The sequence below is a fragment of the Littorina saxatilis genome, linkage group LG2, assembly GCF_037325665.1.
Source record: "Littorina saxatilis isolate snail1 linkage group LG2, US_GU_Lsax_2.0, whole genome shotgun sequence".
NCBI lineage: Eukaryota > Metazoa > Mollusca > Gastropoda > Littorinimorpha > Littorinidae > Littorina > Littorina saxatilis.
In genome coordinates, this window is record NC_090246.1 from 28647368 (window position 1) to 28660238 (window position 12871).

Genomic DNA, 12871 nt, shown 5'->3' on the forward strand with positions numbered 1-12871 from the left:
AGTTGAACCAAAACTGGATTCATGAGAAATTCAGTCGATATCGCGCGCGTGTGAGCCGCGTGGAACGGGACTTTAGTGCACGAAATCTACTTTCGGTTCTAATAGCTCCTCTTGTTGACAAGCTTGCTGAATGCATTGTTTGTGTCAGGTTTTCGTTATACCGTGCTTTTTATCAAAGCACGACGTATTTTTCGAAACGTATTTCTATTCCTTGTAGTGGGCGATGACTAATGGGTTGGGTATTTCCGGTGCAGTTGTGTGCATGAAGAGCGACATGTGACTTGGCTTGTGCAACGATCGATGCTGATAAATCATACTCATGACAGCTGGAACGACCAAATAATAGTTTTTGGTCATTTTTTAGAAGCCGTTGAAGTGAAATGTTTTTGCAGAATCATCGAGAAGTTTAAAAAAGAAAACAAGCCTGCGTATTAGTCTGCCAGGTCCGTGGCAGTCACTTGAACAGACCTCCACTGGATAAATCATTCCACGCATACATTCATACACACATACACATATATCTGTGCACGCGTGCACACACGCACACTCACTCACATACTCTCTCTCTCTCTCTCTCTCTCTCTCTAATGTCTTCAAGATTAATTGTTTAACATGTTAATTATGTAAATTGTATTGTAATTAACTTAACTTCTATTTCTTCTTGTTATTAATCGAGTTACCCTCAATGGGCGAGGGCCGGATTAAAAAAAGCATGTTTACATTGCTTATTCTGTTACCCTCAATAAATAAAGTTTAAAAAAAATTCAATTCTCTCTCTCTCTCTCTCTCTCTCTCTCTCTCTCTCTCTCTCTCTCTCTCTCTCTCTCTCTCTTCGAGTCTCTCGCTCTCTCTCTTCGAGTCTCTCGCTCTCTCTCTAAATAAGGACAGTTTCATGCAATGTTTTTTAATTGTTTTATTGAAAACATAAAGTAATGTAAAAAAATAGTGTGAGGAAAAACCCCATGAAATTATTTTAACAGGAAAAACTGCACATTTTATCAAACCTCTCCATCTACAAACATTTGTTCCACTGCTTTAGCTTTGTTAGGCCAACAAAAACAAAAAAGTCTGTTTACGGTAACATAGGCGAAATAAATAGGGTCGGTAGGTCGCGATTTATTTTTCTCCAAAAAACCATATTTTTAAGTTATTTTGCCAAAAAACAGAGACTTTTTTTTTCCCCCAAATTTTTTAATTAAAAAAAAAAAATTCCCCAAATGCCAAAAAAAAGTCTGGGGTCGCGCGAAAAAATAGGGTCGGGCGGGATACCGTAAACAGACTATTTTTTTGTGTGTGCCTTATTACAAAACTCTGTTCTTACTAACAGTTTTGATATCGCAAAAAACACTGACAACGTGTAAACCGTTATTGTTAACAGAAAAAAAATCACAGTTCAAGCTCATTGTAATCTCATAGCCAGCCCACTGTTTCCATCTGGTAAGCTATAGTGCGTTTCAAAAGCAGAGGACAATTTAATTGGGATTTGCATTCAAATAATGACTTTAAAAAAATCATTTTTAAAGTAAATGAGCAGGAGGAAAACCAAGTTGTTGTGAAAAAATAAATGATGGTTTCAGTTGTAGATGGTATGTGTGTGTGTGTGTGTGTGTGTGTGTGTGTGTGTGTGTGTGTGTGTGTGTGTGTACGTAATCTTCGATGATTTTTATACAACTGTTTCTTCATTCTAAGTACCATCGTCCGTATACAAACACAGAGCCACTTCGTGTGTACTTGAATGAGAAGCATGATTACCTTGACATATAGCTGATGGAAATGGATGACTGACTGAATCAGTCAATAAATAAGAGAGTGACTGTGTGAATGAATAAATTAACAAACAAACAAAAGGCTTAGCATCCTAAGTTTCGAAAACAACGGAAACCTAGGAAGCCTACAAATTACTGAATCCCGATAAAACAATTCACCAAAGCTACAAACACGGATGTCGTTGTTGCATACATGCAAAAGTTCGTGCTCTCTTGCTTATTGACATTAGAAAAAGGGCTTTCCCCAACAAATAAAGCCATTAGAAGGGTACATTGATGCGCACAGCCTTACCACCACAATCAGAAAGCAAGCAAGAGAGACAGACAGACCGACAGACCGACAGAGTGAGAGAGAGAGAGAGAGAGAGAGAGAGAGAGAGAGAGAGAGAGAGAGAGAGAGAGAGAGAGAGAGAGAGAGAGAGAGAGAGAGAGAGAGAGAGAGAGAGAGAGAGAGAGAGAGAGAGAGATTTCCATAGGCCAAAATATGAAAAATATTCCATCAGCAGAACAATTTCTGTTAGCAAATCAGTGCATAAACACAAAAACAGCACTCCGACGCCCCCCCCCCCCCCTCCGACCCCTCACCTGCCTCCCTCCAAAAATAAATGAATAAATTAATAGAATTAATTGATAAATGAGAAAACATAAAATAAATACAATAATAAGATTAAACAAATAAATAAAAATCAACAGCAAAAACTCATCCAAAACCATAAATAGGCACACTTCCCCTATACCACCCCATTTTTTTTTTAGTGTGTACAAATAGGCTTAGAAACAAAAACGAGGCATGCATAAGTACGTTTCTCAGAGCAAGACTGAGTGGATCTTCGTAGTCAGACCGCCGATTTCAGATCAAATAAATACATGCGTACTGTTAGTCAGCGTCTGAGAATGCTGCTTCAGATTTCAAGCGTCTCTTTCTTTAGCTGGTTGGACCCCTGACCACTTCATGTTCGTATTCGTTCAGGTTGAGCCGACCCTCGTGAACGAGGATGTCCCTGTAACCACCTTTTTGTTGGACCTTGTCGGAGGGAATCTCCACCTTGATTGCCCAGTCCACCTTCCCGCTGCTGATATAGTTACTTCCGTGACCCTGCCAGTTGTTGTTGGCTATTTTGTACCTCCCTTCACTGGGTGCGAGGGACGTACCGTAAGTTCCTGCATTCAAAAGGGGCACGGAATAAAAGTAGTGAGGTTGGGTTGTTTTTTTTTAAGGACAAGAACATTTTGATGCAACGCATTGAGAATATATATCAATGAATAAATAAATAGATTAAATAAATACTGAATGGAAAAGTCAATACAAGAATTTAAAAAATAACACGTACACAATATTTTATCAGTTGATGAATGAATAGATAAAAAGATAAATAGATGAATAAATAGATAAGTTTTTACACGAAAGTGTAAGGGGGTTTGTGTGGTTGGATGGGCCCCATTCTGTAGCAGACGAATTTTGCTGCGGAATAGACACATCGCTCTTGGTGGGTAGAATATGCACCAATCAGGTGCGTACAGCTATTTTGGGTCATACTGTGCATGCGCAATATCCGTTGTTTACATTACTAACGGAATTGGATAAAGTAAGTTTCTGTGCTCAATTCATTGCGTTGTTCTTCGATAAATAAATAAATACATACATAAATAAATAAATAAATGCATAATCCAATCAATCAATCAATCAATCAATCAATCAATCAATCAATCAATCATTCAATCAATCAATCAATATTTATCAAATGAATAGTTCATTATTAAATAATTAAACAAACAAATCAATTAATAAAAGATAAATAAATAAATAAATACATTAATATATCATAGATAAATAAACAATAAATAAACAGGGGTCCTGATTTGGCCTATTATGGTCCGCTGGACTCAAAAAGCAACAGCTAACTAACTAACTAATAAATAAAAAAATTAAAAAAATAAAAAAATAAAAAAATGAAATAAACAAAAAAATAAATAAGATAAATTGATAAATAGAAAGCAAGTGACAGAATCGTTACGGCCTTGTTGTACTTTGGTTCGCTTTCAACATAAGGTTTTTTGCTTTTGAAGAGAGGGGGAAGAAGAGACATCTTGGTTTGTTTAGTCAGTGTCGTTTGTCTTTAACAACACACAGTCTCTACACTTACCAGCACCAAAATGGGCATGCGGGTGTCCCGCCGGCCTGTCCATGATGTAACCACTGCTGACGATGGCATTCTTGCCGCTGGTATTCGTGTAGTGATAGAACGTTACGTAGGAAGGCATTGCTGGGACTAGGAATTATAGGCTCCAAATTCTGTTAATAACAGACCTGCAGGAAAAAAAGATTATATCATATACTTGCTAATACACAAAAACAGGAATGAATACAGGGTAAGGTTTGTGTGTTTGTCCGTTTTCTGTGTTTTTGTTGTTATTTGTCGTTGTTGTGTGTAGGGGCTTTTCGTGTTTGTTGTTGTTTGTTGTTGTTGTTGTTGTTGTTGTTGTTGTTGTTGTTGTTGTGTTGTTGCTTTTTGCTTTGTGTGTGTCTGTGTGGATTGTTGTTGTTTTTACCATTTGAGAAATAGTTGATTCAGGAAGTTGATAGCCAAAACCAATTGATTCGTGAAGTTCAGAAGCTGAATCATGCGAACGTGCAATTGTTTAAAAACAAATTTAACCTTAATCATTCCTTACTTTTTGCTTTGTCTTGGCGTGCTACAATAGAGAAAAAGAAATATGAAGGTGCTTTTTTGTTTTTCTTTTCCTTATTTAAACCGTTATGGCTTTTAGCCTTGCGTATAGCTGCAGATAAGTTGTTGGGTTGTGGTTAAAATCTGTGTACCATTTTTGTGACATGAATTATCAGTCCTTTTTATGATTATGAAGCAAAGCAAAGTGCAAATAGAATGTAATCTCTTAATCTCTGTAATTATAACTACTGTTAATTCATCAAACAAATTTGTTTCTTAAAGATTGTACATTTTCTGTCTGTTCAAATAATATTATATAATATTCTTGGATAAAAAAGTTGAGGTTTACGGTCCACAAATGGAAAGTTTTAACAACTGTTTTATATCCTGATGTAGACAACATTGATGTGTGTGGTCCTAGTCTTTATAGCGGTAAACAACATTGTAATAGTTTTTGGAAGGATGTGTTTAATGTTTACGAACAGTTTCGATATAAAATAGATCTAGGAACCTCCAAAGAAATATTAGCAGAACCACTTTTCTTCAATGATAATATAAAGATTGGGAAGAAGACTTGCTTTTTCAGAATTGGTTTGATAACAACATTTATTTCATTGGTCAGTTGGTTAATGACAATGGAAGTTTTTATACCTATAACGAGTTCTGTGAAAAGTATCAAATCAGAACAAATTTTTTGAGTTATTTAGGATGCGTGGGAGCAATCAAAAAATATATAAAAACGTTTAATATTGTTTTGGAGAATAATAGTATGATTGATAGTATTAAATCAGTGTCAGTCATTCACTCCCAAATAAAAGGAGCAAAATTTTATTATGAAAAACTACTACTACAGGATGGAAAGCGTCCAAATTGTTGTACAAAATGGGGGGGGGGGGGTAAATTAGAAGGCGATATTGATTGGAAATTATGTTTTAAATATGTAACGAACATTTCTGAAGTGAAACTTAAATGGTTTCAAATTCGAGTATTACATAGGATTTTGGCAACAAATGTGATATTAAAACAAATGGGAGTAGTAGAAGACGTGATGTGCCATTTATGCCGAGACGAGAGGGATAGTATTCAACATTGTTTGTGGGCGTGTCAATATGTACAGTCATTTTGGAATGATTTGTTAAACTATGTTAAAAATGAATGTCACAATGTTGAGAACATATTTTTTAGTGAAAAGTTTATTTTGTTTGGTATTGATAAATATTTCAAAAGTAGTACAGTTTTTGATTTTATAATATTAAATGCCAAATTTTTTATTTACAAGTGTAAGTATGCAAAAGCTGTTCCTACAATGGCTGCATTTAAAAGAGATCTGAGAAAAAGGTATTTGGTAGAAGAATATTTTAGTAAAATTAATTTTACATATAATAAATTTCTCCTGGAGTGGTACCCATATAAACCTCTGATATTGTCAAATGATTGATTGTCTTTCTGATTGAGCTTGTAGGGATGAAATTTGGTTTTGGAGTTAATAGGAGGTTAAAGATGTTTTTCATTTTAGACTTGAACATAAACATTGTCTGTATATTTTTGCAGCAGCTTAACGGAGAACAGAACTTAATGGTATGAGTAGTTTTACAAAATAATCAAATAGAAACACAAACAAGTCGCTTAAGGCAAAATTACTACATTTAGTCAAGCTGTGCAACTCACAGAATGAAACTGAACGTAGTCCGCCGCTAGTGCAAAAGGCAGTGAAAGTGACGAGCCTGTTTGGCGCGGTAGCGGTTGCGCTGTGCTTCATAGCACGCTTTACTGTACCTCTCTTCGTTTTAACTTTCTGAGCGTGTTTTTAATCCAAACAATCATATCTATATGTTTTTGGAATCAGGAACCGACAAGGAATAAGATGAAATAGGTTTTAAAACGATTTCGGAAATTTAATTTTAATCATAATTTTTATATTTTTAATTTTCAGAGCTTGTTTTTAATACAAATATAACTTATTTATATGTTTTTGGAATCAGAAAAAGATGAACGTAAATTTGGATCGTTTTATAAAATTGTTTTATTTTTTTACAAATTTCAGATTTTTAATGACCAAAGTCATTAATTAATTTTTAAGCCATCAAACTGAAATGCAATACCGAAGTCCGGCCTTTGTTGAAGATTGCTTGGCCAAAATTTCAATCAATTTGATTGAAAAAAGAGGGTGTGACAGTGCCGCCTCAACTTTTACAAAAAGCTGGATATGACGTCATCAAAGACATTGATCAAAAAAATGGGAAAAACGTCCGGGGATATCATTCTCAGAAACTCTCATGTCAAATTTCATAAAGATCGGTCCAGTAGTTTAGTCTGAATCGCTCTACAGACACACACATACACCACGACCCTCGTCTCGATTCCCCCTCTATGTTAAAACATTTAGTCAAAACTTGACTAAATGTAAAAAGGAGACGAAGAGCTTGTTTACTTAATTTAGAAATGTATTGAATATGGGCTGTGTGATTGTATGCTTTAGTGTGTTTTCCCGTTTTTTAAAAAAAAATTTATTTTTATTTTTATTTATTTATTTATTTTTTCTGAAGATGCATAGTTTTGTATGGTTGATGTTACTTTATGTTGCTGTCTGATGTTGATGTCGTGTACCAAAAAGAAATAAAAACGTACATAAAAAAATAAAAAAAAAGATTCTTGGCTTCGACCACAATAAAAACTTCTCTTTAAAAAAAAGAAAAAAAGTAGAAACATCAAAATCACATGCATCCTATTTCAAGTTAAAAGTCCTTTAGATGGACATGTTTTCTCTTATATAATGCATTACAATGTTACGGTCTGATGATGATGAAAATCACTGTACCGGAACTGAGGGCGAGAGCTGGTGCGTGGAGAATGAAAGAAAAGTAGGTCAGCTGCAACAGAGAAGAGTTTCTGATTAGTTATATCACATAACAGGGAGGGGTAGCTCAAACCGTTTACATCCGAAGTGAAATGAAAATAAATAGACACCTGTACACGTATAAAGACTCTCAAGAAAAAAATAAAGAAAAAAATATATATAATATAGATTTTCAATTCCACGTTACACCCTCCACGTTACACCCTCCACGTTACGCCCTCCACGTTACACCCTCCAGGTTACACCCTCCATGTAACGCCCTCCACGTTACACCCTCCACGTTACACCCTCCGTGTAACGCCCTCCACGTTACATCCTCCATGTAACGCCCTCCACGTTACACCCTACATGTAACGCCCTCCATGTTACACCCTCCATGTAACGCCCTCCACGTTACACCCTCCATGTAACGCCCTCCACGTTACACCCTGTATGTAACGCCCTACACGGTACACTCTCCATGTAACGCCCTCCACGTTACACCCTCCACGTTACACCCTCCATGTAACGCCCTACCGTGTTACACCCTCCACGTTACACTCTCCATGTAACGCCCTCCACGTTACGCCCTCCACGTTACACCCTCCATGTAACGTCCTCCACGTTACACCCTCCATTGAACGCCATCCACGTTATACCCTCCATTGAACGCCATCCACGTTATACCCTCCATTGAACGCCATCCACGTTATACCCTCCATATAACGCCCTCCACGTTACACCCTCCATGTAACGCCCTCCACTTTACACCCTCCATGTAACGCCCTCCATGTTACACCCTCCACGTTACACCTTCCATGTAACGCCCTCCACGTTACACCCGCCACGTAACGCCCTCCACGTTACACCCTCCATGTAACGCCCTCCACGTTACACCCTCCATGTAACGCCCTCCACGTTACACCCTCCATGTAACGCCCTCCACGTTATACCCTCCACGTAACACCCTCCACGTTATACCCTCCATGTAACGCCCTCCACGTTACACCCTCCATGTAACGCCCTTCACGTTACACCCTCCATATAACGCCCTCCACGTTACACCCTCCATGTAACGCCCTCCACGTTACACCCTCCATATAACACCCTCCACGTTACACCCTCCATGTAACGCCCTCCACGTTACACCCTCCATGTAACGCCCTCCATGTAACGCCCTCCACCTTACACCCTCCATGTAACGCCATACCATGTTACGCGACTACGTACTTTAAAATGCTTGTACTATAATAAACTGAACGTAAACAAACAATCCGTGCAAAATACTCCAACTTATATTTGTCTGTAGGCCAGTGGAATGTATGGAAACGGCGTTATATGACGAAATGTTATTTTGTTCTTTAAAGAAAAGAAAATATAGCCTACTGCTCGCGTATCATTGTTACCGCTCGTCCAAAGCTTTGTTAGAACGACCCTCGTATCAGTGTCTCTGATAACTGAAAATGCTGAATCGACAAAACGACCAGTGGTTTGGGACGCCGGAAGTGCAAAGCTACGACTGAAATGTAAGGTCGGTGTTTCACAGGCTATCTTGTTTCTCGCTGAAAGATGTTTTGTAGACTGACTCGGGCGCCTGCTTTAGAAATACACATTAGATACGTGTGCATATGCCTCTTTTTGTGTGTACAAATTCTGTCCAGTCGAGGCGATGAATGCCACCAACTTTTCATTTTTTTTCTTCTCATGTAGACACCTCAAATGGACGACAGTTGAGACGGTGAATGCCACAAACTTCTGATATTCTTTCTCAATTCTCACAAGCTACTTTGTCTTTTGCTCAAAAATGTTTGTTCAAAGAGAAGATTTTGAAAAAGACACATCACACACATGTGCACATGACAACTGTTTGTCAGTGTTTTGTGTGAATGTTCAGACGAGATAGGGTGTGTCACAAAGTTCTTACCTTCTGTATCAAGCAGTCACAACACATTCAATGGACGACAGCTCCACAACACATTCATAGTGGCCACGGTTGCCAAGAAATGTCACTAATAAAGGCGAATGCCTTCACTGATTGGTTGTTACTGTGTTTCTATTTGCACCTCAAACGTAAGGTTGACACTAGTGACGACAGTGACAGGAAACCAAAACTGCAGTTGTCAAGAGGAGCAAGTTCCAGTTCAGACCTACTTTCGACAGCCATACTTCTACGAATTCCCGCAGCTATTTTAAACTCATGTCATCCTTTAATATACTGCATTTACTGTGTACGTGATGTGGCATGCCACAGAAATGACAAAAAGCGATGTGACAGAAGCAACGCAAGTAGCAGTCGAGCGCAAATTATAGACATCCTTATCAATGTTAAGAAACTGAGATCCCAAACAGTGCACAGTCGTTCCCGTATATTCTTTCGCATACTTTTGAAGAGCACAAAGAGCAGCGGAGTTATGCAGATATGTTTACTTTGGATTTCATTTTTTTCATTTTTCGGTGTGTAGATGTTGTTGTTGTTGTTGTTGTTGGTGCTGTTCTTTTCCTTCTTCTTTGTGTTCTTGTTCCTATTCTTTCGAGATAATAATGCAGCTTCACGTAGGTGTTTTTGTTGTTGTTTTTTTTCTGGTTTTTTTTTTTTTTTTTTTTTGGGGGGGGGGGGGGGAGGCAAACTGTGACAGATTATCCTATCAGATATTGTTTCCAGTACGGGGCCATTATGACGCCTGCGAGGGGAAAAAAAGGTATGAAAGGCTGGAGTCGCTCACGCAAGGACTTACGACTGACGCTTACTATTTCAGTTTTGAAGAGTTCATGCTTATTCTTGTATTAACAGCTTCTGCAACTTCGTGTCAAATTAGTTTACATACACGTATGCATCGCTGAATCACATCAGTTACATGTATGGGTGTGCTTTCGTTTCCGTTTTCATTCAGGTTTTGTAGGGCTTGTTTAAAGGCATACTAACGCACTCCCGTGTTTACAAAGTGTAGTTTGCCCACAATCGATGTCAAACGCACCATAAGACCATATAATGACGATACGTCACCATGCGCGGACCATAATACATGCATTACAGCTTGTTCTAGCCTCTGAAAAAGTGAGGATGTCAACAAAGCCGCGGTGTTCTCTCCCTTGCACCAACGTTACATGTGTTGCCAAATCTATAAATAGGACGATCCAGATCAAAATGAAAATTCAAATATCTCAACATTTAAGGGGTCCTAGACCACAATATTTTGCAGGGAACTTAATTTAGTCTGTCTCCAGCTGTTGGTAAAGCAATTAGCGTGTATAGTCATCGAGTACATATGGCTTTAAAGCCTGACTTTAGGCAAACTCCTTCTCGTTAATACAGTTCGACTCACCGTCACAGAGTTGGCCATGCTTTTACATGGGTCAAGTAAAAGGTAAATTTTAAGGGGCTTATTGTCCGTCAGGTCTTAATTGCCTATATTGGACATGAATTGGTTTATACGATTCGAGTTTTTACGCCCTCGCGGATTTTGATGTATGCGTGTTTAGGTGGTATCAGCCATCTGCACTTATGGTAGAATTACCAAGATCTTTAACGTGCTATTGTGGTGACACGGGGGTGGGAGATGGATACCATCTCTGGGTCTGCACATAAAGTTGACCCGTGTCCGTCCCAGCCCGGATTCGAACCAGCGACCTTTCGATCACAAGTCCAGTGCTCTACCACCTGAGCTACCCGGGCCCCCTTACATGGGTCCACAGAGATATATCTCTGTGCATGGGTCAAGACCATCCCTCAAGACCATCCCGACGGGCGCAGTGGCGCAGTGGTAAGACGTCGGCCTCCTAATCGGGAGGTCGTGAGTTCGAATCCCGGTCGCTGCCGCCTGGTGGGTTAAGAGTGGAGATTTTTCCGATCTCCCAGGTCAACTTACGTGCAGACCCGCTAGTGATTTAACCCTTTTCGTGTGTACACGCAAGCACAAGACCGAAACTCCCTCGTTCACTCATGATTTTGGCACGAGACGGCTTTTATACGTGTATGACCGTGACCGTTTTCACCCCGCCATTCAGGCAGCCGCTTTCGCTGATTCGACACAGTCATGATTGCACGTCTACTTTTGTGTAGCCTACACTTTTATTCAGATTTAGTCAGGCTTGTGTTAATAGTGCAGGTCTTGAGTATCTGTCTAGCCCTGTCTATCTGTTTTGCCGACCCATTGGAGTTGCGACTATACGTCTACTCTCGTTTTCGCTTTCATTCAGTTTCAGGTGGGCTTGTGTTATCTAAAGTGCAGGTCGTCTTAACCCGTCTGGCCTTCACGAATAAGAGTTAAATTCAGCTGGTAACGTGTGCGTACGTACGTACCAAAACCTTGTGAACTGTTATTATGGGACATCTTTTTTGGAACTTCCGCAAAATGATGGTCATTTTTCTTCGATTTCTTTGTTTTTTCTCCGACGAGTGACAATAAAAAAAAATAATACATTAAAATAAAATAGGAATTAATAAAATTAAAACTAACATATAAAATGTGATCAATCTAAATGAATAAAATAAGGTAAAACTAGAAAATATAAAAAAATGTAACAAAATAGAATGAAAGAAAACAATAAAATAAAATAAAATAGATAAATTAAATTAAATTAAATTAAATTAAATTAAATTAAATTAAATTAAATTAAATTAAATTAAATTAAATTAAATTAAATTAAATTAAATTAAATTAAATTAAATTAAATTAAATTAAATTAAATCAATTCAATTCAATCAATTTAAGTAATGAATTAAATTAAAATGAATATAATAAACTAATTAGATTAAAATGAACTATAATCCAATAAAATAAAAAACCTGCCTATTATAAAACAGTTTTTCTCTCATTCCAGATTAAACTTAAAATCGTGCACGGCTGAGGTTAGATAAGAATTTCGTGAATTCTTACGATGTATCTCATTGTACAACCAACAAAATGAAAAGTATCTTCTCATAGATAAAAAAATAAAAAAATAAAAAATTAAAAACCCAATAATTCACGACTACGGCTGCTTCTGCAAACTTTCAATTGCACCTCGGTCTTAGGATCAGTAGCAAAGGATTACAGTCTATTATTTGCTTAATATTCTTTTAGAATAAGCTGAGACACTGGTTATACGAATAGACCCATAATATATTCTTAAATTTAAATATGTTGTTGATTGTATCACCTTTTTTTTTTAAATTTCTCCAGTGAGGTACTATTAAGTATAGTAATTCATGCTCTTGTGCCATTTGCATTTTTATTTCGCAAGACATAATTGTTCAATGTTAAGTATCATTTATACAAGCAATTTCAAACCACACATTGAATAATAAAGGCGTTGACATCAGTAATCTTTTTATTTCTTAAACATCAGTCACATAACCACGCATAAGTGGTTTTAAAACCTGGGCACACATTGCTCTTGCAGACAATAAAAAAAACATGGACACTAGTACACAATAAAGCCACAGATGATTCAAAAACAAGACAACGAATGCTGACTTCATTTCACTGCATGGAGATCTATCAATCAGCATGATATAATTATACGAAAGTTCTATTTCTCACTTCGTCCGTTTAGGCACTACTGGTAAAAGACAGCGCTGCCATTTTGTCCCGTTTGAAAACCAAGCATAAAATGTGCGT

The 12871-nt window shown here is 37.6% G+C and overlaps 1 protein-coding gene across 3 annotated transcripts; it reads right to left on the bottom strand.

Moving 5' to 3' along the window:
- Positions 1-2360: 2360 nt before the first annotated feature.
- On the bottom strand, positions 2361-12871 carry LOC138958683 (uncharacterized). 3 transcript variants are annotated; one of them, XM_070329908.1, is made up of 4 exons: positions 12794-12871; positions 7254-7305; positions 3911-4074; positions 2361-2927 (listed from the first exon to the last, which is right to left on the bottom strand). In XM_070329908.1, exons 3-4 carry the CDS (start codon positions 4026-4028, stop codon positions 2692-2694), a joined length of 354 nt encoding a protein of 117 aa, XP_070186009.1. In that variant the 5' UTR covers positions 4029-4074; positions 7254-7305; positions 12794-12871; the 3' UTR covers positions 2361-2691. The 3 variants fall into 3 exon arrangements, with proteins under 3 accessions (XP_070186009.1, XP_070186008.1, XP_070186010.1); XM_070329907.1 differs by lacking the exon at positions 12794-12871 and adding an exon at positions 9196-9525; XM_070329909.1 differs by lacking the exons at positions 7254-7305; positions 12794-12871 and adding an exon at positions 9196-9534.